The sequence below is a fragment of the Aotus nancymaae genome, unplaced genomic scaffold (assembly GCF_030222135.1).
Source record: "Aotus nancymaae isolate 86718 unplaced genomic scaffold, 86718_ANA_hifiasm-v0.15.2.pri h1tg000089l, whole genome shotgun sequence".
Lineage (NCBI taxonomy): Eukaryota > Metazoa > Chordata > Mammalia > Primates > Aotidae > Aotus > Aotus nancymaae.
The window spans coordinates 4,200,663-4,227,023 of record NW_026988504.1 but is presented as its reverse complement, the minus strand read 5'-3'; the positions used below and the strand labels follow the sequence as shown (position 1 = coordinate 4,227,023).

At 55.4% G+C, this 26,361-nt stretch overlaps 1 protein-coding gene and 1 long non-coding RNA gene across 4 annotated transcripts in view; one reads left to right on the top strand and one right to left on the bottom strand.

The window, feature by feature from the left end:
* Positions 1-6,234, bottom strand: part of LOC105718056 (uncharacterized) — an 8,615-nt gene extending 2,381 nt beyond the window's left edge. Inside the window, exon 1 of the long non-coding RNA XR_010339846.1 lies at positions 5,747-6,234. This is a non-coding gene — a long non-coding RNA (uncharacterized LOC105718056). The remainder of the gene's footprint in view (positions 1-5,746) is intronic.
* Positions 2,664-26,361, top strand: C1QTNF1 (C1q and TNF related 1). Of its 3 annotated transcripts, XM_012453568.2 has the most exons (5): positions 6,528-7,525; positions 8,476-8,574; positions 20,680-20,848; positions 23,208-23,344; positions 24,160-26,361. In XM_012453568.2, the coding sequence occupies exons 1-5, from the start codon at positions 7,327-7,329 to the stop codon at positions 24,708-24,710; spliced, it is 1,155 nt and encodes a 384-aa protein (XP_012308991.2). In that variant the 5' UTR covers positions 6,528-7,326; the 3' UTR covers positions 24,711-26,361. The 3 variants fall into 3 exon arrangements, with proteins under 3 accessions (XP_012308994.2, XP_012308991.2, XP_012308992.2); XM_012453571.3 differs by lacking the exons at positions 6,528-7,525; positions 8,476-8,574 and adding an exon at positions 2,664-2,997; XM_012453569.2 differs by lacking the exon at positions 8,476-8,574.

Genomic DNA, 26,361 nt, shown 5'->3' with positions numbered 1-26,361 from the left:
ACACAAATTTGGCAGAACAATGTGGCCTGAACTGTCCTGAGGCTAGGGATGGCTTGCCTTTGTCCCACTGTAGCACATTCAAGTGTTTGACGAAGGGGCGCCGCCCACAGCCCAGGGTAAGAAAGATGCTCCGTGGGATATTTGCATCTGACTCTGGACACAGCTGGCCTCCTTCGTTCCAGGTAAGAGACCCTGGACCTATCTTGGCCTTATTGATAAGGAAGCTAAGACCCACTGAAGTTCGGTAGCATCCCCAGGCTGCCTCAAGGTAGGACAGAGCCAGGACAAGGGCTCCCAGTAGGATGAGCCAGGTGCAGCTGGAAGAGATGGCCAGCCTTCAGCTGTCTTTCCAGAATTTCTTACTACATTGGGCCTCTGAGTTTCTGTCTTGGAATTATGTTAAAGATAACTGTTTCTCAGTTCTTCAACACCAAAGCCATCTTGGATGGGGTAAAGAGAAAGAAGAACTCTTCCATCATCCACAATTTTTTTTTTTTTTGAGATGGAGTCTCGTTCTGTTGCCCAGGCTGCAATGCCACGAGCAGGGCTCACTGCAGCCTTGACCTCCTGGGCTCAAGGGATCCTCCCACTTCAGCCTCCCGAGTAGCTGGGACTACAGGTGTGTGCCGCCAAGCCCAGCTAATTGTTTTATATTTTGTAGAGACAGGGTCTCACTATGTTGCCCAGGTGGGTTTCAAACTCCTGGACTGAAATAATCCTCCTGCCTCAGCTTCCCGGAGTGCTGGGATTACACATCATCCTCATCTCTTTCTCTTTCGAGTCGTGTGTCCAGCTTTGTGAATTCTGATATCTGCCCAGGACTTCTCTGAGTCTGAGCCTCCCATGCAGCACAGCGAGGAGCCTTCCCATTGCATTGAGGGAGTTTCCCAGCCCATAAGAGTTCTGGAAAGGCTCAGATTCCCTGAAGTATGGACGAAGGTCTCATAAGGGCTGCGAAAAATGCTGTTGCTTTCTCTGGTATCCCTGCGGCAAGGGCTATTTGAGGACAGAGTAACTAAGGAAAGGTCAATCTGTGTGCTAGGCCTTGCTCCTGGTGACTGGGAAACGTCCTCACGTCACTTACAGGAATGGAGACAAACTTATCTGTGGCTTTTCCTGTATCAATAAGCAACCAGGGATGTAGGTTTTGCCAAGCCTCAGCCGTGTGTGCCAAGAACACAGGCAAGCCCTGATCTCCTAAGCCTAGCGGAGGCCGCATCTCTAGTTGGTTAAGTAGTGTTGACTTCATGTCGCCGCCGTGTCCTCTGAGTTCCCGCTGGGTGCTGGAGGCCTGGCAGCCTTTCTCCCTGTACTCACAGGAAGGGCTGGCATACGCAGCCAGGGCCTCTGTGGAGTGGCTGTTGGGCGCTGGCCTGCCCGGGGGCCTCCCCTTCTGTTCTCATCTCCATTCATCCTCACGTCTACCCGAGTGCTGGGCTCACCCCGCCTTGGGCAAGGCAGCCGGCATCAAGCTTGCACCCTCTTCTTCCTCTCCTCTTTGATTCTTTTCATCTGTCCAGTTGTTAGTGCGGCTGGGAGGACCTTCCAGGCAGGGAAAGGTGAAGCCTCGTGCTCTGAACGTCCCAACCAGCATCCCTGTTTTCACATTTCCTGTTTAGATGTAGCCAGAGACAGGCCCTCACAGGAGTGATGACAAAACCAAAAAACCCAGGTACAGCATCGAGGCGAGGGGCAGATCAGAGAGAACAGGGCAGCAGGGCTGGAAAGAAGCAAAAAGCAAGCGGGGAACGCTGTTACCATCAGAGCAGACTTCGCTTCTCTGGCCAAATCCTCCCCTGCTAGTGATATGGTAATTTTCCAGAGAGAGCTGGGCTGATGTAGAGTCCAGGGATGGAGATGGGCCCCAGCCGGGGCCGGCTCTGGAGAAGCCCGGATTAGGGATCCGGATTGGAGGGCAGCCTACGGGCTGGTTCAGGAAAAAAGTTTGTGTTTGATTGAGAAAATGTCAGGTCTTCACATCAAGGAATGAGAGGCCTGATAGAGATGGAGGAATGCTTCCAGCCACCGTGGGTCCACCACTCTACGCGTGCTTTTCTCTGGAAAATGTAAACCTTCTGGGGAAGGGGTGCCCTCCTAACCATTGGATCACAGAGCTCTCAAGACCCGGAACAAAACAACACAGTGGACCATCGTCTTCCAAAGATGTGTGTGCGTGTACACACACACACGCGGGCGCACACGCGCACACACATGCACACACATACACGCGTGCATACACACGCACACACGCGCTCACACATACACACACACACACTCTTTGGCATTTTTTTGTAGGATGCTCACAGATTGCCCCAAATCTCTGAGTCCCCGATGATGTGCGGGGTGTCTCAGGTCTGACACTGTTTGAAGACCTGACCCCTCGGGGTTGGCTGCAGGGGACCCCCAAGGCCTTGGAGTCCACCCCCTGCTACCAAGTGACTGGGAGTGTTCGGCCCTGTCGGGCACCCCAGTCCTGCGCGGGGCATCCTCGCCCCGGGATCGCAGCCCCTCCACCTCTGGACAGCCCTCCGGACGCACGGAAGCGGCCCTCCCCACTGCCAGCCTGGCGCGCTCCCCAGGGGCGGGAGGAGGCGGCCGCCGGAGTTCCGCGGCGCGGCGGGGCACACACAGTTAATCCTCCGCGGCTGCTGTTTGGACGGAGGGCGCTGGGAGTGTTGGCGGCTCCTCGCGGCTCACATCTGGCTGGGCTTCGCTCCGTGCGGGTCTGTCCCACTTTCTGCGTCTCTTCCTTTACTTTCGAGAAACCGCGCTTCCGCTTCTGGTCACAGGGACCTCGGAGCCTGGGTGGCGGACTAGAGGTGCTGGGGGGACCCGCGGCTGCTCGCGCCGCCCCCACCCTCCTTCTCTGCACCGTCGGCCCCGGAGGTCTGTCTCCTTCGGCGGGTCTGCGCGTCTCCCCGGACCTGGCGGGGAGGAGGCTCGGCCGCCGGGAGATGCTCTAAGCGCGGCGCGGGAGGAGCGGCCGGCGGGACGGAGGTAGGTGGCCGAGCCGCAGGGACCCGGCGCCGCCCCGCCCCTGTCCTCGTGGCTTCAGCCCAGTGGCCAGGGCGGGGCGGGCAGACACCTGGGCCGGGAGGGACCGGGAGCGCGGTGGAGGCGCAGTGGCAGAGAGACCCCAGGTTTGGGGGAAGCCCTGGCGCCCGGCCCCAGCTCAGCACCCCCCCTCGCCCCCGTATAGTCGCCTCTGCGCGGGGTCGTGGTCCCGGGGCTCCCTGCCTGAGGAGGAGGCGGACTCTTCTGCCCATGGATACTGTCCGAGCCATCGCATCTTCCCCCCAGCTTTTTGTGGGGGGTTTATCTTGCTTCACTCTTCTCTGGTGCGTTTCTGAGGGTGTGGAAGGAGGAGAAGTGGTACTAATGCCCGCGGCCGCACCTGGCGGGGATGCCCTCACTCCTCCCCAGTCTCACCGGGACCACCTGACTGCCGGGTCTGCCAGGCCCGTCTGTGGCCAACCTGGGTCCTTCATGGAATAGGAAGGCTGACTTTGGTCCCCGCATCTGACAGCCTTGGTGTCCTGGAGGGGGCCCAGCTAGGGCAGGAAAAAACAATGTTGCTTCCCCGGGGCCCTCCTGGGAAGCTAAGCTCCCGGTGCGGTGCCGGAGCCACTGGGAGTGGTCCCTGGCCTGGGGCTGGAGCCTCTGAGCTGCCTGGGCGCTTCTGGACGGCACCTGTCGACCCACTGCCCACCACCCAGCCCTCCAGGCTTCTCCGCGGGCGCAGGTGTGGTCTCCACCGTTAGCCCGGGTCACCCTCTTCCAGCCCCAGAAAGCCGGATTCTCTTCTGTGGACCCTCCGTTGGCTTCAGGCACCTTTGGGCCGACTCATCCCCGCTTGGGAGGGAGGGATGAAGCCGCCCCTCTGTGGTGTTCCTGACTCTGCTGCCCCACCTAGTTTCTAGGAAAGGAGGCAACACGACATGCTGGGAGCTTTCTCATCCTGAGCTTTGACCATGAGAAATGCCGTGAGAAATCCACTGCTGGTCACTTCACGGCCCCAGGGGAGCGTGTGACGTCCTCACAGGCTGCCCAGCCTCTGCTTTTTATAGTGCAAGAAAGTACCGCTCCCTGGCAGGCGGTGGAGCCGTGAGCAGCCACAGATGGAGGCACTGGCTGTTGTGTGCGATCAGGCGACCTGTCCAGTACCTGCCAACCAGGGAGGAGGGAACCAACACAAGGGAGATGGGAGCTGAGGGCTGAGGACATGCGGAAGCTTCCCCACCCTCCCTCTTAGAGCTGTAGAGCTGGAGAGGCCCTTAGAGACAGCTCAACGACAGTGGCAGCCATCAGCGTCGTCATCATGTGAGCCACAGATCTGTGTATCTGCTTCTCACGTGGCAGGTGCTGAACGTTATGTTAATAATTATTATAATTGTTAATTCTCAACAGTTCTATCAAGGGAACTCTCACTTGTGGAAATAACAGAGCTGCAAAGCTCAAGAGGCTTGGGGCTTGTCTGAGGTCCCAGAGACGGGGATGGAGGACTCAAGACTCTGATCTGTGTCTTTAGCCCAAGGGCGTATGCTTTTTTTTTTTTTTTTGAGATGGAGTTTCGCTCTTGTTTCCCAGGCTGGAGTGTAATGGCAAGATCTCGGCTCACTGCAACCTCTGCCTCCGGGTTCAAGCGATTCTCCTGCCTCAGTCTCCCGAGTAGCTGGGATTACAGGCGTGCACCACCATGCCTGGCTAATTTTGTATTTTTAGTAGAAACTGGGTTTCACCATGTTGGTCAGGCTGGTCTCAAACTCCTGACCTCAAGTGATCCACTTGCTTCAACCTCCCAAAGTGCTGGGATTACAGGCGTGAGTCATTGCGCCAAGCCTCCAGGGATATGCTTTTAACACTCCTACCTGGTGTCGGGAATATGGCACTCAGCTCTCCAAGCTGAGGCTGGGAACTTCTCTCTCCCAGCTGCCAACAGAGAATGCCCAGGGGCAGGAAGGACACAGGTCCACTGCCCAGGGACTCTCGGCTTCTCCCGCCTCTTTCTCCTCTTCTTCTGTTGCCAAGGGAGGTGTCCCCCGTGAGCTCGTTAGGGAGGCAGAAAGCAGGGTGCAGGAAGCCTTGGGTGGGCGCTGTGTGGCCACAGGACGCCACTGCCCCTCCCAGGCAGGTGCAGCCAGCTGGCAAGGGACGCCCTCCCAAGTGGGAGCAGAGAAAGCCCAAGCTGTCCCAGGAAGGGCATGGGCTCCCTCCTTGTTCCTGGGAAGTGACCCCCGTCCAGGGAAGCCAGCACTGCAGAGGTTTTCGGAACATGCTTCTTTCTGTTCTTCCTAGTGCCTCCCCCTAGCTGTAATTAGCATGACTCATAGACCAAATATTCTGGCATTGAACTTTGCTCATCAAAACAAAGATGAAAAGAATTTCGTAGATACAGTGTGCACAGGGACTGGAGCTTCCCATTTGTGTCTTGTCCTCAGGGGTCCCTGTTCCTGGGGTTGGGGGCTGTGGCTGAGGCTCCAGAGCCTTAGGGAAGGGGTGGGGTGACAGACACCAGGAAAGGCAGGAAGAAGGAGCAGGTTACCGTCCCCTGGACAGTCCTGCCTCTGCCTGACAATAGCAGCCTCTGGAGATGTTCAAGTGGGGACACTACCTCTCGGGCCACGGGCTGCCATTTCCCCTGCCAACCTGCTGAAACCAGCCTTCTGCTGATGTCGAATGGCACAGGGCAGCTCTCTGGAAGGACCCTGGCATCTCCCCGACCCCTGCATTCAGGGTGAGAACTCACCTGCCCACTTTAGAGAGCCGTCTGGAAGAAACAGCGATGCCAGCTCAACAACAAGTTTCTTTCAGGCTCTCTTGGGGCATCCCAGCCAGCTGCTCTCACGAGCTTGGGATTCTTGGGGCCCTGCCCTGGGGTCTGTGCTGGGGTCCTTGGCCTGGAAGGGCCAGTCCTGAGCTTAAGCAGGGATGTGCAGCCTCAGGGCATGCTCACCCCTTTCGTCCTTCCCGAGCTCCCCTGTGACACGCTCCACCTGCTGCCATCGCTGCTCCAGTTCTCTGGGAGAGGCAAGCGATGTGAGCAGGAAAGGGCTTTGGAGCCATGCGGGAAGGATCTGTATCTCTGGGTCCTTGTTAAGGTCACAGCTGTGTGACACTTGTGCTGGGGTGATATGAGCAGCTCATGGCACATCAGCACCCCTCCAGCTGCCGGTTCTTGCCCATACTCAATTTCCAGAGCTGGGCTGGGCATCTGAATGTTGTTCAAAGGGGGACGGTTTCCGGCAGGGGCACTGGGACCCCCACAGCCCTCCCAGCACACTGGCACCCCTGTCTTGCCTCTGAGGCCCCCTGGAGCCAACCTCTTCTCCAGCCTCAGATGGGGCTGGCACAGACTACAGGCCCCTCCTCGGGCCCCCGTTCTGTCCAGGACGGCCGTCGGGATGGCTGTGGCCCAGCCCCAGTGTCTGCCCATCTCCCTGGCTCCTGTAGGGATTTTCCTTGACATGAGACAGAGCAGAGCAGGAGACGGCAGGCAGGAAGGCAGGCGTCGAGGGGAGGAGAAGAGGCAGACGGCAGGCGGGCAGGCGGGCATGGGGAAGTCAAGTTCTCGGTGCCCTGTGCTGGGTTAAGTGTTGCTGTTGGCCATGGCTGAAGCCACACTTGGTGGAATGCCCAAGCCCTGTGCTTGGGCTGTACCCATCCCCCTCAGCCAGTCATCTGGATGCCAGCCACCCTTTGCCCTGGGACCAGGGAAGGAGAAGGGCCTCGCCTGGGAAAGCTGCCAGCCCTGGGTGGGTTCGAGGCAGATGTAGGCCAGAAGGCAGGCAGGGCCCCCCGACTCTGCCCACAGATTCCTGGGGCCAGTCTTCAGAGCTGGGGACAAGTGTGTTCAGAAACACTTGGCCCCATTCTGCTTATAAAGAGTCTAAAGTGAGAGATGGAGGGATCTGGGTGGGTTTGGGGGTGACCATGGGGCTCTTGCATCTTCCGTCATTCAGGGGGGCCCCCTCCCCCATGAAAGGATATCGATGAGAGCAAGACCTGCGGCCCTGTGAGTCCTCCCTGCATGGTGCATGAACTCAGATTCCTTTGCAACCCAGCAGTTGGGTCTGCTTCTGCCCATCAGAGGGCACTGGCGGGGAGAGAAAATCATCTGTACCCCTGTATATGTGGGCCTTTCCCTCCCTTCTTCAGAGCTTGCCAGCATGCTGGCCTCTCTTCACCCTACAAAAGCAGTGTCCTCAAAATGCACATCCAGTGGGCCACACTGCCCAAGCCCCTCACATTTTAAGGTGTGCGTGTGTATGTTCTTGGTGATCCTGTGCCTAAATCCAAAGGAATTCAACTCCAGTGGTGCATTTGAAGATGCTAGCAGGCTGGCACCAGGGATATCTTAGTGCATTGCATCAGGGAAGATGGTTGCAGGCTTCCCTGGTGCCCCGTGCCACACCTGGCACGTGGTGGGCTCTCGCTAATCCTCTGTCGAATGATGAATGCAAGGGCTCAGCTGCTGGAGACAACCCTCAAAGCCAAAGGCTGCTGCAGCTGTTCCAGCTACAAGCAAGTAAGCAAATTGGTGGGCACCCCGGCCCTGAGCCCAGCGGGTGGGAACGGGTGCTGGACCATAACTTGGGAGGAGGAGGAGCCTATGCTCTCTGGCATCTTTCTGGCCGCCCCTCGGGGTGAAGTGTAATGTGCTTTGCTGTCGGATATACCTAGGTCTAATCTGAGCTCCAGCACCTCCCCACTGTGGAACCTGGGGCAGGCGGCTCCACTGCTCTGAGCCCATTTGTGTGTTCTAAGGATCAAGCTCAGTGGTGAAGCGGAGGCACCACGGCCAGAGCCTGGCTCTTGGTGGTGGCTTTTCAGGGGTAGTGGGGCTTTGTCACAAGGAACCTCTGATAAACACTGGGCTACTCCTGGTCCAGGAACAGGCTGGCCATTGCACATTACGCAGGGGATGGGCTCCAGGATTGGGCTCCATTTCCTTCTGTTCCCCGGCTGCAGGCCACAGGCCCTACACAGGCAGCCTCCTTCAGCAGCAGCGGCCAAAGACCAACAAAGCCCCCCGCTGCTGGGAAAGCGTTCTCTCTGGCTCGCCTAATTCCAGTGCCACCCTGCTGTGCTCCCTACCACCCGTGCCCTTCCTGGCCCTAACACCTCACATACCATAGCTGCCAGGGACTCTACTGCCTAAGGGAAGGGACATCTTCTTGTTCCATTCAGCCCGAAATCCAGCTCCCTGCTGGGTACGTAGTAGACACTCAATAAACATCTGTTGAACAAATGAGCGAAAGAGCGTGAGACTTCAGCACTAGACCAATTTGTATTCCCCACGGTTCTGCTTGAGCCTTTAACGACGCAGCATCACCAAACCCTCTCTTCTCCCCAACCCACTTTCCTATGCACCCAGTTGAGTTTCCTGGAATAAACAAAGTGCTCCCTTAGTCCCCAGGGTGGGGCTTATTTGTCATTTTTCTAAGTGGAAAATAATGTGTATTTACTGTGAAAAAGGATGTGACTGTTACACGGGAAAGAAACAGAGAGGCCGAAAGAAAAAATGTAAAAGCATCTATATTCTCATCAGCGTGGATCATCGCTGTGGGCAGCCTGGTGGGTGGCCTTCGGGTCTTTGTGTGTGGTGTGTGCGTGCATGTGTGTGTGCCTGTGTGCCTATGTGTGTGCACGTGTGTGTGCGTGTGCACGTGTGTCCCTGTGTGTGTGCCTATGTGTGTGCATGTGTGTGTGCATGTATGCGTGTGTGTGCACGTGTGTCCCTGTGTGTGCCTGTGTGGGTGTGTGCCTGTGTGTGTGTGTGCCTGTGTGTGTGTATGCATGTGTGTTTGGGTCTGCATGTTTTCAACCTGCATTTTCACTCATTACTGCTTCATAAACTTTTCTTCCTTCCTTCCTTCCTTTCTTTTCCTTCTTTCCTTTCTCTCTCTCTCTCTCCCTCCCTCCCTTCCTTCCTTCCTCTCTTTTTCTCTTTCTTTTTTGAGACAGTCTTGCTCTGTCACCTAGGCTGGAGTGCTACGGCGCAATCTCTGCTCACTGCAATCTCCGCCTCCTGAGTTCAAGCAATTCTTCTGCCTCAGCCTTCTGAGTAGCTGGGATTACAGGTGCACCCCACCACACCACATACTAATTTTTGTATTTTTTAGTAGAGACAGGGTTTTACCATGTTGGCCAGGCTGGTCTTGAACTCCTGACCTCAAGTGATCCGCCTGTCTCGGCCTCCTAAACTGCTGGGATTACAGGCGTGAGCCACCGCACCTGGCCCAAACATCTTTCCATGTCAGTAAACATTCACCTATTTACAGAGACTCCCAACTGGTGCTGCTGGCTGATTCCGCCCCTCAACCCCTCCATATTCTTTCCTTTTTTCAATGTCTTTAGAAAAAACACGTTTCCTGGTCTACCACACTCCCCATCCCTCCCTAGTGCAGAGTTCGCCGCGCTAATCAACCACCTCGTTTCTCTAGTTTCCATCATACGGATGCACTGTAATTGTTTTGTTTTGTTTTTTGAGGCGGAGTTTTACCCTGTCACCCAGGCTGAAGTGCAGTGGGGCTATTTCAGTTCACTGGAACGTTGCCTCCAAGGTTCGAGCAATTCTCCTGCCTCAGCCTCTGGAGTAGCTGGGATTACAGGCACATGCCAGCATGCCTCGGTAATTTTTGTATTTTTAGTGGAGACCAGGTTTCACCATGTTGGTCAGGCTGGTCTCGAACTCTCTACCTCAGGTGATCCACCCACCTCAGCCTCCCAAAGTGGGGATTACAGGTGTGAGCCACCGTGCCCAGCCATGTGTTTCATTAGACCGTCTTTCTTCCTGAACGTCAATGTTTCTTAACCTTGGTGAATGGAGGCAGTGGCTTTGTCTCTTTGAAGCAGTAGCCTTTGAGTGCAGATAAGAGGAGGATTTCTGGGGAAGACGACCACATGGCCACACCGGGAGTCCGCGTTCTGGTGACAGTGACGTCCCTTGGATCCCTGCATCCCCACCCGGAGTTAGAGAGAGATTTGGACAGGCCTGTGGCTGGAACATGTCGTCTTTGGATGATGGCTCTGTACTTGGGATTGGTTGGAGGTGAGGGGAGCATTCGAGCCCTGTTGAGAATTAGACACCGGATTCTGGTGATACCTGAGAAATGAGATGGGGCTCCCATGTCCCAGGGGCTTGGAGTCGTGGGGATGGACCAGGAAACCAGCAACCGTAGACCGGTTCTGTCTGGATGTGGGGGAGGGGCACTTACAGCATGCCCCGGGTCTGGGCAACTTCCAGGAGGAGGTGGCCCCAGGCTGAGTTCTGGAGAATACACAGATGGAGAAGGTGGAGGAGAAAGGGGCATCCGGACAGAGGAAAGGGCTTGTGTCACAGGACGAGATCTCAAGTGTCACCTGTTAGGGACTGAGTGGCTCCAGAGGGCTGGAGTGAAGGGGACTCATGCGGGGTGGGGAAGGGCCAGATGGAAATGCTCAGGGCTTACTGCCTCCTTTATGGCATGGGAAGCCCTTGAAGCCAGGGGTGGCATTCAGATTTGCATTTTTCAAAGCTGCCTCTGGAAGCAGTGTGGGAGACAGATGGGAGGCAGAAAAGCAGCCAGGGCTGGGGAAGAAGTGATGGAGAGGAGAGGAGACGTGCAGGGGTTGGCAATGGATGAGCTGTGGTGGGGGCAAGGAAGGTGGCATCCAAGTGGCTCACAGGCTTCTGGCCCAGGACCCGGCATGATGGCACGCATAGCTTTCACCAAGCCGTGAGCCACAGGAGGAGAAGCCAGTGTGGTGAGGGTGGGGGAGAAGGGGATGAGTTAACTGGGGGTTAAAAGCCTTAGGGCAGAGCAGGTGGGTGAGGTGGTTCACGCCTGTAATCCCAGCACTTTGGGAGGCTGAGGTGGGTGGATCGCCTGAGGTTACGAGTTTGAGACCAGCCTGGCCAATATGACAAAACCTCGTTTCTACCAAAAATGCAAAAATTAGCTGGGCATGGTGGCGGGCACCTGTAATCCCAGCTACCTGGAAGGCTGAGGCAGGAGAATAGCTTGAACCCGGGAGGCGGAGGTTGCAGTGAGCTGAGATTGCATCACTGCACTCCAGCCTGGGTGACAAGAGCAAAACTCCATCTCAGAAACAAAAACAAAGAAAAATATGTCTTACAGCAGAGCGAAGAGGAGGTGTTCAGCAGATGATTACATATGCGATTGCCTATGTGGCCCTAGACCAGTGCTACCCAGCAGACTCTTCAGCCGTGATGCAAGGTGCTGAGAGCTGCGCTGTGGTGGCAGCTGCTAGCCACGTGAGCACTTCAAATGTGGCTCCTGTGGCTGAGAACTGCATGTTCCATTTTGTTTAACTGAAACAGCCCCATGTGTCTCGTAGCCACGGTATTGACTTGAACATTTGCAAGCCCAGGTCTCAGCAGCCAGGTCAGTGGTGGGGACGTGGACTGGGGCATTGTCAGTTGAAGATGTGGTGTGGACCAACACAGGCAGAAAGAGGCCAGGCGCGGTGGCTTCAAGCTGATAATCCAACCCGCTTTGGGAGGCCAAGGCTGGAGGATTGCTTGAGACTAGCCTGGGAAACATAGTGAGATCCTGTCTCTAAAAAAAAATTTTTTTTAAAAATAAGCTGGATGTGGTGGCACGTGCTTGTAGTTCCAGCTACCTGGGAAGCTGAGATGAGATCACTTGGGTCCAGGGGTTTGCAGCTGCAGTGAGCCATGACTGTACCACTGCACTCCAGCCTGGGTGACAGAAGGAGAACCTGCCTCCAAAATAAATAACTGTAGGAGAGTTAGGCGCAAGAGGAGCTGAGGGCCAAGGAACGGCCTGGGAGAGCGCCTGTCTTTGGGGGTTGATCAGAAGGCTGAACACTGGGAGACAGTGTGGGCCACACCCAGGGCTGAAGAAGAGGGCAGTCGATATTGGCAGATGCTGAAAGTGCGCATGAAAGCGGAGTGCAGAAGGGTGTTGGGTGCCACGAGGGTCATGCGTGATCGCAGCTGAGCAGTCGGGGCAGGACCAGGCAAGAGGGAGACCAATGAGACGATGTGATGAATTCTATTCCTGACCCAGACGCCCTAGGCTTGGGACAAAGCTCTGTCTTACGCCAGGCTTCCTCAGGAGCTGCCTGGAAAATGCTGGGGCTTGTCTAGGCCCCAGACAACCCAAGACATCCGTGCTGCTTGTACAGGGCTGGGTGCGGCGGGGCACCAGGCCATAGAATTCCCAGGTTCTTTCCGCCCTCTGTCTTGGGAGCGGTCAGCCCCCGAGGGCGTCCCTGCTGCTGGTGCTGGGGAAGCGGGCGGTGGGCCAGGCCACCTGCAGAGTGGGCGCAGGGCAGCCGTCGGTGCCTCTTCCCTCTCACACCATTCTCAAAGCAGGGCAAGCCTGCTGCCCGAGACTTTCCAGCTGGGAGGTGAGCTGAGGACAGCTGCCCTACTCAAGGAAGTCTTTGTTTCCACTGGGACTGAATGGAGCTCTGGATGCTGGGCTGGCCGAGTGCCCCGAAAGCCCGATGCCTGGTGGCTCACGCGGCCTCCTTGTTTGCAGGGCCTGGGCAAAAATTTACACTGAGTCCCACTCTTCGCTCCAGGTGAGTCCTTCCTGGTCGAGGTGCAGTTGGTCCAAGATGGGAGGGAGATGCTTTAGGATGGGAGAATTCTTGGCCTCTCTTCTCTTTTTCGTCCCAAGCCAGGCCTCAGCCCCATCCAGGGAAGAGGAAACCTTTGCTAATTAACTAGCAAGTAGCCCTGGAAGAAACTGTATTCTTGGACTTGGGCTTTGGAAGTACCAGATAAACACCTGAGCCTTAAAAAACAAACCGTCCTTCTGCAAGCCAGAGGGCAGCTTTTTGGAAAAGGCAGAGAGGGAGATCGCGAGAGGAGATGGGCCCCAGGACCCTGGCAGCTCTCAGGAAAAGGGGCTGCTTGCCTCCACCTGGCAGAGTTCCTTCCATAAGGGACCCCCAGCCACCACGAGGTCGAGGGGAAGAGGGAGAGTCTGAGAACAGCGGGGGCAGTGCAATCACAGCAGGGAACATCAGCTGTTCAGTGGGCTTCCAGAAGAGATAAACACACATCATTCATCACAGGGGAGCCGCTCTGCCTCCCTCCTGCCCATCACTAGAGGACTTTGGTCAGTGGGCAATCAGTGTGACAAATGGCTTCTAGAAGCAGGGGAAAGGGCTACAAGCAGAGGTCACCTGTCAGAAGGACACCCCGATGTGGCACCCTCCTCTTTCTTGGCACCCCAGTACCTGAATCCTCTTGCAACAACAGGAGGGCTCCATGTTTCTCAAGCCGAGGGGGAGTGGACTCAGGGCTTCTGTTCTGGCTGGGAGGATTCTGGGATGTTCCAAAGGTGGCAGAGGCGGGGGTGGCACGAAGGGGTGGTGATGGCTGAGGGGCGGTTGATGCTGTGTAGAAAACAGGAGCGTTTGGGTGCTGGGCTGAATCATATATATATATATATATATATATATATTTTTTTTTTTTTTTTTTTAAGAGAGAGTCTCACTCTGTCACTCAGGCTGGTGTGGAGTGGCACAATTTCAGCTCACTGCAACCTCTGCCTCTAGGGTTTAAGAGATTCTCCTGCTTCAGCCTCCTGAGTAGCTGGGACTACAGGCATGTACCATCATGCCTAATTTTTGTATTTTTAGTAGAGACAGGGTTTCACCATGTTGGGCAGGCTGGTCTCAAACTCCTGGCTTCAAGTGATCTGCCCACTCACCCTCCCAAAGTGCTGGGATTACAGGCATGAGCCACTGCTCCCGGCCTGAATTCAATTCTTGAACTGGAAGCCACTAGGTGTGGATAAAGTCTTATGCCAAGTGTCCTTGGGAGATGAATGTAAAATTTTGGGGGCAACGTCCAGACTCTGGAAAAGCCAGATGAAGACTCTTGTCTTGGGGGAGCTGAGGTCTGGGGGACAGTGGAGCCCCTGGAGAGCGTCTGATGCAGGCGCAGGGCAGAAGCGAGGGTTGACCTCTGGGAGCTATTCAAGCAGGCTGGGGACGGGCGAGATGCAGATGCGAGAGAGGAAAGGGTCTAAGGACTCCCAGATTTCTGGCCTGCTGTTTGTCTGGTTCCTGCTTCCCCCCCGATGACTTTATTTTAATCTAGAACAGAGCTGTCCAACGGAACTTTCTGCAATGATTGAAAGGTTCTATCCTGCACCATATAGTAACCACTGGCTACATCTGGATTTTTATTCTTTTGAGACAGGTTCTTGCTCTGTTGCCCAGGCTGGGTGCAGTGGCATGGTTGTGGCTCACCGCAGCCTCAACCTCCTGAGATCGAGCAGTTCTCCTGCCTCAGCCTCCAGAGTAGCTGGGACTACAGGCACCACCATGCCTGGCTAATTTTTGCATTTTCTGTAGAGATCGGGATTGATATATTGCCCAGGCTGGTCTTGAACTCCTGGGCTCAAGCGATCCTCCCGCCTTGGCCTCCCAAGGTGCTGGGATTACAGACATGAACCACTGTGCCTGGCCTACGTGTATTAATAGTTATTGAACGCTTGAAATGTGCCTAGTGTAGCTGAGGAACTGAATTTTGAATTTTCTTTCATTTTAATTAACGTGCATTTAAACAGCCACACATAGCAGCCGCTGCACTGGACGGCACAGGCCTAGAACATTACCCACTTAGCATTTAGATTCAGCATGTGCGGCTTGTCTTGAGCTATAATTGGGTACGTGTCTGTTTCCTTCAGTAGCCTGTTATATTCCTGAGGTCAGGGAATAGATTTAATTTATGGTTGAATCACTTCCTCCCAGGCTCTTGCACAATGCCATGCAAATCACGGGCATTCAGTAAACCCAGCCTGTGTTCGACTGTCAGCTGAGAGGGCAGCTTTTGTCTGCCAAGGCTCCTTCCAATTCAAGGAGATTATAGGCTTGCCTCTCAGAACAGCTGCTCACCTGATGAGGTTTAAAGAAAAAGGAAAACAGTGTTTACAGAATGCTTTTGTCAAAAGGCCCTGCGCTGGGTGGAGCATCAGGACAAAACCCAAGCTCACGGTCCCCGAGTCCAGGTGTCCACTGTCAGCACACAAGCATGACAGCATGGAGGTGGGGCAAAAATGTAACAGGACCCATTTATTTATTTATGTGAGACAGAGTCTCGCTTTGTCACCCAGGCTGGAGTGCAGTGGTGCGATTTTCAAGCCTCACTGCAGCCTCCGCCTCCTGGATTCAAGCGATTCTCCTGCCTCAGCCTCTGGAGTAGCTGAGATTACAGGTGTGCGCCACCACGTCTGGCTAATTTTTTGTGTGTTTGTTTTTGAGATGGAGTCTCACTCTGTCGCCAGGCTGGAGTGCAGTGGCGCGATCTAGGCTCACTGCAACCTCTGACTCCCTGGTTCAAGTGATTTTCCTGCTTCGGCCTCCTGAGTAGCTGGGATTACAGGCATGCACCACCACGCCCAGCTAACTTTTATATTTTTAGTGGAGACGAGGTTTCACCATGTTGGCCAGGATGGTCTCAATCTCCTGCCCTTGTGAGCTGCCTGCCTCGGCCTCCCAAAGTGTTGGGATTACAGGTGTGTGCCACCGTGCTCGGCCAATTTTTGTATTTTTAGTAGAGATGGGGTTTCCCCATATTGGCCAGACTGGTCTTGAACTCCTGACTTCAAGTGATCCCTCCACCTCGGCCTCCCAAAGTGCTGGGATTATAAACGTGAGCCACTGTGCCTGGCCAGTAGGCCCTTGAAGCAAATATAAGGAACCGTGAATTTGTGGGTGGCGATTTTCTCCTTAAAGAATCTACCACAGAGCCACGAGGGCTGTGAAGGGATAAAAATTATTATTATTGCCACAGGGTCTCTGTTGCCCAGGCTGGAGCGCAATGGTGTGATCGTGGCTTACCGAAGCCTTGACATTTTGGACTCAGGTGATCCTCCTAACTGAGCCTCTTGAGCAGCTGGGACTACAGGCGCACACCACCGTGCCTCACTAATTTTTGTGTTTTTGGTAGAGATGTGGCTTTGCCATGTTGCTCAGGCTGGTCTTGAACTCCTAGGCTCAAGCAATTCACCTACCTTGGCCTCCCAAAGTGCTGGGGCGACAGGTGTGAACCACCGCACACGACCAAGGAATACAAATTATGAACAAGGAAGTGCCCTCAGGCTTCCCGTCCTCCTCCACGTCTTGTGTTCGGCCTGATTTCTCTTTTTCTCCCTTCTGTCAGGGAGAAGGTCAGGTGTAGGTGGATGGCTGGGGTTTGGGAATGGGCGTGGAAGAGCTGCTGGTCCTCAGGGGCGTGGAGGGAGGAAAATGGCCGCCGAATTACCATGGAGATTGGCTCTTAGTCACAGGATTTGGGAAAGGCAAGTAAAGAGCTTGAGTCACACCGGAATTGTCTTCAGTTGCCCTGACTGTGATGCAGCCTGGAGACGGAGCCACGTGGGTCTGGATTCACGCGGGTTACACACCACGGGTCCAGATGTGCTCATGGCACTTCCCTGGAAACGAGTAACACGTTCCTCCAGACAGCTTCCCCAGGGACACGGCCTCCCCACTGTAGGGAGGTTTCTGCTGGAAATCACTAACCGTGTTCTGGGGCCAAGTTTGGTTAGATGTTGGGCAATAATGTTTTTGCCCAAAAGTGACTAAAATGATCATAATGTTATGAGGCTGGCTTTGCCGTGGGATTTGGTAAAATGGTTAAGATCTTTTCAAGAAGGAAAAGTTTCAGTCTAGGTTTGCTCTGACTCCAAAGAGGAGGCTCTTGAGGACAGCCACCATCGTGAAAGCGGCCCTCAGCCTATCAGCCTGAGCCTGGGACTCTCTGCTGCTTTCTCAGCCCCGACCCACCCCGGGGGACAGCCTCATCCCCAACCCCCTGCTGACCACGGTGCGGAAAATCCTTTTGCTAGGCTAGAAAGAGATACACATTTAAAAAAAAAAAAAAAAGGCTTGTTCTTAGCTTCTTAGCTAGGGGCAATTCTGCCCCCAAGGAACAAGCATATGACGATGTTTGGAGACATTTAACTAGAGGCAGTGGTGCTAACGGCATCTGTGGGTGGGGTCCAGGGTTACTGCAAGCATCCTGCAGCACACGGGCTAGCCCCCGACCACACGGGATTCTCTAGGCCCAAACATCAATGGTGCCAGGGTTGGCCGGGCGCAGTGGCAAACACCTGTAATCCCAGCACATTGGGAGTATGAAGCGGTGAGGTCAGAAGTTCAAGACCAGCCTGGCCAACATGGCGAATCCCTGTCTTTATTAAAATACAAACATTAGCTGGGCCTGGTGGTGCGCGCCTGTAATCCCAGCTACTAGAGAGACTGAGGCAGGAGAATAACTTGAATCCAGGAGGTGGAGGTTGCAGTGAGCTGAGATCATGCCACTGGCACTCCAGCCTGGGTGGGCAACAGAGTGAGATTCCATCTCAAAAACAAACAACAACAAAAAAACCCTCAATGGTGCCAGGGTCGAGAAACCCTAAAGTACAATAATCCAAGGTAGTTCTTTAATGCCTTTTATAGTTACTTTCCAACTTATCTGAAGTAAATGTGTGTGTATATATATGTGTACAAATGTATATATATGTAAATATGTGTATATATAATTTCAGATTCAGAAAAAAATGTTTAAGGAAAGGAAAATCAGGCCGGGTGCGGTGGCTCACGCCTGTAATCCCAGCACTTTGGAAGGCCGAGGTGGGTGGATCACGAGGTCAAGAGATCGAGACCATCCTGGTCAACATGGTGAAACCCCATCTCTACTAAACATACAAAAATTAGCTGGGCATGGTGGCGCGTGCCTGTAATCCCAGCTACTCAGGAGGCTGAGGCAGGAGAATTGCCTGAACCCAGGAGGCGGAGGTTGCGGTGAGCCGAGATCGCGCCATTGCACTCCAGCCTGGGTAAGAAGAGCGAAACTCCATCTCAAAAAAAAAAAAAAAAAAAGGAAAGGAAAATCTCTTTTCCTTTTAACTGCTACAAGTTTGCCACTTAAAAGGAAAAAACAGAGTAATTATTAAGGCGCCAAAGAGAAACAGAGGAAATACAGAAATAGAGAAATAAACACATTTAGAGAATTCACTCTGACAAATATTTGTTGAGCACCAGTGACGTTCAGGGCGCTCAGGATGCTTGGCTGGGGGACGTCCCGGCCCTGGAGGAGGTGACGCATGTTATGCTGACCAGACACAGGCCGGGCAAACTCTCTGCAGTACAAGACAATAGCAAAAGCAAAGCTACGGCGCCTGCCTGTAATCCCAGCACTTTGGGAGGCCAAGGCGGGTGGATTGCTTGAGCTCAGGAGTCTGAGACCAGCCTGGTCAACACGGTGAAACCCTATCTTTACAAAACAACCCCCACAACAGCTAGCGGGCCATGGTGGCGACGCCTGTAGTCCCAGCTACTCGGGAGGCTTGAGGTGGGCAGATGGCTTGAGCCCAGAGGTTGGAGGCTGCAGTGAGGCGGAGTGAGACCCTGTATCAAAAGAGAAAACTCAAACAGGATGGAGAGTCTTTTCCCAGTTGAGAGGTCTCCAGCCTGGGCGACAGAGCGAGACTCCATCTCAACAAAAGCCCCCAACGCCGTCTCCCCCAGGCTCCAAAGCCCCCGAGCGATGGCGTGCCTGGAAGATGGCCCTGGCTCCCCGACATGAGTTAGATGTCGTGGTCACCTGGGTGGATGATGTGGGCAGAGGAAGAAATCTGTCTCAGGATTTTAACTTCCCTTAAACATGAAAGGAGCCAGAGTCTGGCCCAGGGCCTTTGGAGATAAGCCTTTGCTTTCACTGTTTGCGTCTCAAGAAAGAGCTGGAGTCCACACCGGCCTGGCAGCTGGGAGCGCGGGACGCTTCTCACCCACTTTCTCACCGGGCGGCTGTGAGGGGGAATGAGGTGTTGCCGCAGGGCTTGCAACTTTTTGAGTTACATGTTTTGGTGAACAAAGAGAGGTTAGAGTTGACCATGTCGCCAGCCCCACGAAGGGGAGGTTTTCGGACCACCTGAAATGGCTGAGCATGCGACTCCTGATGCCAGAGTCCCGGGCGAGGGGGGTGAGCTGCTCACAGGGTGGCAGGTGGGTGTTTGCCTAATATGAGCCCACGCACCGCCCCTCGCTAGCTCCCTGGACTCCCCATCCCTGCGATCACCCCTTTCTAGAAGGACCGTCCCAATCCTGGATGAAGAGGGTCCTGGCCCAAGTTTTTGCCAAAAGCTCCGGGAGTGAGAGACATGCAGTTGGCTTCCTGGAAGGATGACTGCTCTCCGGGGCTGGGCTTCACACATCCCTAAAGTAGATGCCAAGGACACTGGCTGATATGCCGCCTGGCGGCCAGAAGGCAGCTTGGCACCGCCTTCCTACCCACCTGCCCACCGGTGAAGGACCCGGTCAATGAGCTAGAGTTGCTTTGAGTCAAGGGATGGTGATCAAAGCTTACTTGGGCTTTTTCTTGCTGTCCTGAGAAGGGTGGTAAACAATTGTCGGTGGGGCCAGCGGCTGATGGACTCTCCTTTCGGAGAGGCTGGGTGGGCAGAGACGGCACCTTGCTCAGCAGCACTCAATGCCAGCCTGACTGACTGAGGCTCTGGGGCAGAGTGTGTATGCACACGTGAGGTGATGTGTACATGTGTGCATGAGTGGATGTGCATGCATGTGAACACGTTGAGTGTGTGTGCATGAATGTGAGAGCATGCATATGTGCATATGTGCATGAGTGTGCATGTGATGTGGGTATGTGTAGATGTGAGTGTGCATGTATGTGCATGTGATTATGTGCATGTGTGGATTGCATGCGAGTGTGTTGTGTGCATGTGTGGATTACATGTGTGTATGTAAATATATGCATGTGTGTGGATTGCATGTGTGTACATGAATGTGTGGATTGCATGTGATGTGGGTATGTGTACATCAGTGTCCCTGTAAGTATGCATGTGTTGAGTGTGCATGTGTGTAGATTTCATGTATGACTGTGCATGTGTGGATTACATGTGTGAGCGTGTACATGTGTGTATGTGAACGTGGGTTCATGTGGGTTGCATGTGTGTGCATGTGGTGTGGGTATGTGTGCATGTGTGTGCATGTGTCAAGTGCATGTGAGTGTGTGGACTGCATGTGTATTGAGTGTGCATGTGATGGGATATGTGTGCATGTGTACACATGTGTGTGGATTGTATGTGTTGAGACTGCATGTGAGTGTTCATGTGTGTGGATTGCATGTGTTGTGTACACATGAATGTATGGGTTGCATGTGTGTATGTGAATGTGTGTGGATTGCATGTGTTGAGTGTGTGCCTGTGTGGATTGCATGTATGTGAATGTGTGCATGTGAGTGTGTGGATTGCATGTGTGTTGAGTGTGTGCCTGTGTGTGGATTGCATGTATGTGAATGTGTGTGCATGTGTGGATTACATGTGTTGAGTGTGCCTGTGTGTGGATTGCATGTGTGTGAATGTGTGCATATAAGTGTGTGGATTGCATGTGTGTTGAGTATGTGCCTGTGTGTGGGTTGCATGTATGTGAATGTGTGTGCATGTGCGTGTGTGCGCGTGTGTTGAGAGTTAGTGCGTGTCTGCCTGCATGGGTGTGTGAGAGTGGGTGAGTGCGTGTGAGTGGTTGTCCTCCCAGAAGCTGTGTAACTGCAGCGCTTCACGCAGCATAGTGAGGGGCTGGGAGAGCACCTCCGATTTCCAGGCCGTTTCTCTGTGCAGCCCCTTCCTAACTCGGCGCCTTCCCCGTGTGTTTCTTTCCCACCAGGGCCTGGTAGGAAGATGGGCTCCCGTGGACAGGGACTCTTGCTGGCATGCTGCCTGCTCCTGGCCTTTGCCTGTGGCCCAGTCCTGAGTCGTGTGCCCCATGACCAGCGGGAACAACAGGAGTGGGAGGGGAATGAGGAGCTGCCGTCCCCGCCGGACCATGCCGAAAGGTGAGGGGCCGTGAGGGTGTGGTAGTGGGAGCCAGGCTGAGCCCGGGGTTCAGGGCCCGCAAGGGGCTGGTTCACCGTGAGATGTGAAGGTGAGAAAGCCGGAGCTGAGCTGAGGTGTGGCCCTGCTGGAGGCGGGTCCTGAGGGATGGATGCGCCCTTCCTCCTTTCAGTGGCTTGGGCACCTCACGTGAAGCTGTGGACAGTGATCCAGCCTCACCCCAAGCCTAAAGGAGCGGGGTCTGCAATTGGCTTTGCAGCCACAGCTGGCTTCCTAAGTAAGGAGCAGGCCAGGCTCTCAACCCGCCCTCCAGTTTCTCCTTTTGTTCCCACATTGTCCGTTGAGAATGTCTGCCAGGGTTCTAGACAGCCCTTGGAGGCAGGGAGAGGTGACAAGTGGCCTTAGGAGAGATGCTGGCCCAACAGCTGGTGTCCGCTGCCCATGCGCCTCACAGATTCCAGGACAAGAGAGGACGGGGAGACTGTGCAGGCCAAGCTCTGGCTTCCCTTGAAAGGTCTGGGGGACTCTGGCTGGCATCTGCCTTCGTGTCTGCAACCTGCAATGGCGGAGACTCCAGCAGACCTGGGATGTTTCCTGGGGAAGCACAGAGTGCTTCGGAAATGCCGAGCATCCAGCATGAGGTCCTAGAGACCCGGGGACAGCCCAAGCCTGGCTTGGAGTCTCTTCATTATTTTGAGCACTGGGCCATCTTGACACTTGAGGCTTCAGGCTAACTTTAGTGTACGATGGAATCAGGCAGGATCTGAGGCTGAGTCACCATTCTGTCCTTTCTTCCTCTCCCTCCTCTTTCTTTGATTGAGCTCCTCCTATCAGTCAGGCCACCCCCAGGCATGGTGGGGGGGACACACGAGTGGCACAGTCCTGGCCTCCAGGAGCTCTGAGACTGAGAGGGAGACAGACCCACGAGAGACAGGGGCAGCGTGGCAGGCTCTGTAGTGGGGGTGCACCTGTGACACTGGGGGCAGCAGAGGGAGAGGCAGGACCCAGGAAGACTAAGAGGAGGGAACTAGGTCTTGAAGGACACCTGGGGCCTCCCAGGTGCAGAAAGGATGGGAAAGCCACCTGGGAGCCAGAACGACATGTGCAGAGGCATGGCTGGCAGTGTTTGTTGGGCTGGTGGGTGGTTTGGGATGGTGAGACCCAGCCCTGGAGGCTGGAGGCAGTTGGGTCCAGCTGGGGAGGGCCTTGCCTGAACTCAGTCCTAGGGAGAACAAGAGGAGTCATGGGCATGCTGAAATTGGATGGTGTTCGAAAGAATGCCCGAGGGAGGCAGCAGAGAGGATGAACTGGTGCGGGGAGGGGCAGATTCCAAATGACAGTCAAAATAGCAGTGGTGCATCAGAGACAACGAGGGCCCTGGGCTCGAGTCTGGAAGTGCTTTGAGACTAGGAACCCAGGACTCTGCTGAAGGTTGCAGGGGGCAGGGGTAGGGGACACTGAAGTCTCCACCCTGGGTACCCGCTGTCCATGCCAGGAATAGAGCTCAGGAAGAGAAGGTTCCAGGGGCGATGGGACGGGGACGGGGTTTCGGTTTTGCACAAATGACGTTTATCTCCAGATGGAGACTTCTGGTGAGAAGTTTGAAGTCAAGGTCTGGGGTTTAGGAGAGAGGTAGGGGTGAGATGTCCGTCTGGGAGTCCTGGCTTATGGGTGGGTGGCTGAACTTGGGGCATAGAGATCCATTTCCTAGATAGTCTGGGGTGTAAACGTGGAAGCAGCGTTAGATAAGGAGCTGGTCCATCGAGGGGGACTTTGCTGCCCCCATGGGTCTGTGCGGCTCCACAGCCTGGGCCAGAAGAGCCTTAAGCCAGACCACATGCAATGCCGCAAGAGGCTGCAAGGTGGCGGCCGGGAGCCACCACCATCCATCCTGCCCGCGGGCCGGTCCTTCCAAAGTCAGGTTGGGAACGTTGCAGTCTCCAGCAGCTGCAGCTGAGAGGAATCCTAAAGATCCAGTTGAACCGTCTCATTTACAGACGAGTCAGCCTCGCACGTTATTTGCTAGCATCACGGATATATGACAGGGAGTCCCGGCATTGTCTTACGTCACCCATAGATCCCCTCCTGGGGTGTGGATTTCTCCTGAGCAGCCCCTGACTTGCATGGTGCTCAGTGGTGTTTCCAGGACTGTCATTACCTTTAGCAAAGCGCAGGGGGGCTCATTCTGTAGGAGGACCCCAGCGTGGACCGTGATCCTGCCAGCGTGAACACAGAGCCTGTGGGCCCAGGTGAGAGGCGGAGGAGGCAGGTCAGGCATGCCAGACCCACTGGTGGCAGGAGAGAGAAGCGTTTCTAGGCCCGAGAGTTCCTGACTTTCACTGTGATGATTTATTCCCTCAGGGCCGAACAACATGAAAGATACAGCCCCAGCCGGGGCGAGGGGCTCCCGGCTTCCCAGTGTTTGCGCTGCTGCGACCCCGGGACCTTCATGTACCCGGTGACGGCAGTGCCCCAGATCAACATCACCATCTTGAAAGGTCAGACGACTGCAAAGACAGGCACAGGGGTGGTGGGGCGGCTCTGTGCCAATCTGGAGGAAGGGATGGAGTCGTTAGGGTGGGGCTGGACTGAGCAGAGTGGCTCCCTCGGGACAGGGAGCAGAGGCAGGCAGGCTGTCATCTAGAGGGAAGGCACAGGAAATTCTGATTTTGAGGCTTTGGCCTCTCTCCAGGAGGAGGGATTGAAAAGGGGCCTGCAGGGCTTGGAGCAGGAGAGGGAGCCCAGAGGCTGCTCAGGGCCTCGTCCCTCCACTTGTGTTTAGACGCCAGGCTTCTATACCCTTTGATTTGGGGTTCGGTACCCCCAGCCTGCATGCTGAAATGCCACCCGCTCGCCGTGGTCCTGCAGATGGCAGATAACCCTGCACAGCCCATGAAATCAAACTGGGAACACTTGCTACCTAGACCCTGAGCCGAGCCCCGACATCTGCAGTGCATTTGCTCAGAGCGAGCGTGGGTCTGGCCGCAGAGACCGTTGCTTTTGGACCAACCTGTATGTTCCTTTTTTTTTTTGGCCAGTGCTTTCCAGAAGGAAAAAAAATTATTGCTTCTGGGTGAAAATAGAACAGTCGTCGAGGTTGAGTCTGTTTGCTTGGCTTTGGGAATCCAAATACCCCTGCGCTGGCATGGGGAGCCGCCCATGGTGGGGGGCTGGGGGCAGGAGCGAAGCTTCTGCTGGGTCAGGGCTGTGAGGACGAATCGGGACTGTGCCAGGGGCCACAGCGTGAAGAGCCAAGGCTCGGGACGCCACCGGATCGCTCCATTAATGGCACGTGTTTTCCTGTCCCTTTTAGGTGAGAAGGGTGACCGCGGAGATCGAGGCCTTCAAGGGAAATACGGCAAGACAGGCTCAGCAGGGGCCAGGGGCCACACTGGACCCAAAGGGCAGAAGGGCTCCATGGGGGCCCCCGGGGAGCGGTGCAAGAGCCACTACGCCGCCTTCTCGGTGGGCCGGAAGAAACCCATGCACAGCAACCACTACTACCAGACGGTGATCTTCGACACGGAGTTCGTGAACCTCTACGGCCACTTCAACATGTTCACCGGCAAGTTCTACTGCTACGTGCCCGGCATCTACTTCTTCAGCCTCAACGTGCACACCTGGAACCAGAAGGAGACCTACCTGCACGTCATGAAGAACGAGGAGGAGGTGGTGATCCTGTTCGCGCAGGTGGGCGACCGCAGCATTATGCAGAGCCAGAGCCTGATGCTGGAGCTGCAGGAGCAGGACCAGGTGTGGGTGCGCCTCTACAAGGGCGAGCGCGAGAACGCCATCTTCAGCGACGAGCTGGACACCTACATCATCTTCAGTGGCTACCTGGTCAAGCACGCCTCCGAACCCTAGCTGGCCAGCCGCCGCCTTTCCTCTGCCACTTTCTGCCCCTGCGCTGTGCGGACCCCACCGCCTCCCTCTTCCCCATCCCTGGACTCCGCCTCCCGGCTTTGGCATTCAATGAGACACCCTGCACGCCTGGAAAGCCGGAGTGGCCAGTGCTCCCAGATCCCGCAGCCTCTGGAGAGAGCTGACGGCAGATGAAATCACCAGGGCAGGGCGCCCGCAAGAACCCTCGGGGGCCTTCCGCTGCCCTCTCTGCACGCATCCTCAAGTGACCCCACGCAGCGAGACGTGTGTGGCGGCAGGGCGTCCCAGGGTGTGGCACTGTGGCTCCAGTCCTTGGAAATAATTAGGCAAATTCTAAAGGTCTCAAAAGGAGCAAAGTAAACCATGGAGGACAAAGAAAAGCATTGTTAATTTTTGTCTTTCCAGCCAGCCTGCTGACTCCTGAGAGAGGGGCTTTTTCACTTGAGCTCCGCTTAAGATCCAGAGTTAAAGCCGTGGGGCCCAATGGGGAGGCTGGGGGCAGGAAGCCACCTCTGGCTTAATTTTTTTAAGCCACGTAGACACTCTCTTGAGGGACAGCTGGACCCCGACATCCCTGTGGGCTTGTCTAAGAGCTCAGCTGGTCTTTCTGAGTCACAGCTGCGACGGGATCGGGGCTGGGGTCAGCCCCTCAGAGGGACAGCTGAGTGCCCTGCCATTGGCTCTGGGCTGGCAGAAGCAGCCGAAGGGCTCCTGACAGTCGCCAGGGACCCCTGGGTCCCCCAAGCCTGCAGATGTCTCTATGGGGTCAGAGCTCCTGGTGTATCCATGTGTGACTGCTTCACCCCCTGTGCCACTCCAGAGCCTGGTGGGGGTCCCTAGTGTCAGCTTTCTGTGCTGCCTCCCATGTGGACCAGCCGCAGAAGGCCCCCGGGGCCTCGGCTTCTGTTTTTTATAAAATGCCTCATGCAGCACCGCAGCGTCCTCGTGGGCTAAGCATCCCCATTTCCGCATGTGCTGTGTTGGTTTGCAGCGAGGCTGATCCAGACCCCTTCCGCCCCCTTCGGCCTCACCCCAGCCTCTGACCAGCAGCCTGAGAGGGGCTTTCTCTGGGCTTCAGAGCAGGGGCAGCTGGAAGGGGCTAGAAAGCTCCCGCTTGCCTGTTTCTCGGGCTCCTGTGAGCCTCAGTCCTGAGACCAGAGTCGAGAGGAAGTGCACGTGCCAACCCCCCAGATCAGGACTCACTCTCAGGAGCCGGGTGGCAGGAGAGGCAATACCCCTGCGGCGATTTCCAGACCGCCTGGAGCAGGGCCGCAGTGTCTCTGCGGTGCTCTGGCATGGCTGCCAGCGTTCTCTGCTCTCCAGGAACCCCGCAGCCCCTCTCCACCTCACCCCACGTTGATGCCCAGGGTCACTCTACTTGCTGGCCCCCAAACCCCCGGTGCTTGTCTTCCTTCCCTCCCCATCCCCCACCTGGTTTTGACTAATCCTGCTTCCCTCTCTGGGCCTGACAGCGGGGATTGGTGTCCATATGTCCCTCTTTAAAGAACTTCCGCGGGTCTTCTGAAGGCCGAGTTCCCGTGGGCGTGCCCGGAAGCAGAGTGTCAGTCGCTGTTTACTCACGCTCCCCCAGCTCTTTCAGAAAACATTAAACTCAGAACTGTGTTTTTCAGCA

Coding starts and splice junctions, on each gene's coding strand:
- C1QTNF1 (XM_012453568.2), top strand. CDS start 7,327: ATGCTAGCAGGCTGGCACCAGGGATATCTTAGTGCATTGCATCAGGGA. Junction 7,526..8,475: donor GCTGTTCCAGCTACAAGCAA/GTAAGCAAATTG, acceptor ACTGTGAAAAAG/GATGTGACTGTTACACGGGA. Junction 8,575..20,679: donor TCATCGCTGTGGGCAGCCTG/GTGGGTGGCCTT, acceptor CTTTCCCACCAG/GGCCTGGTAGGAAGATGGGC.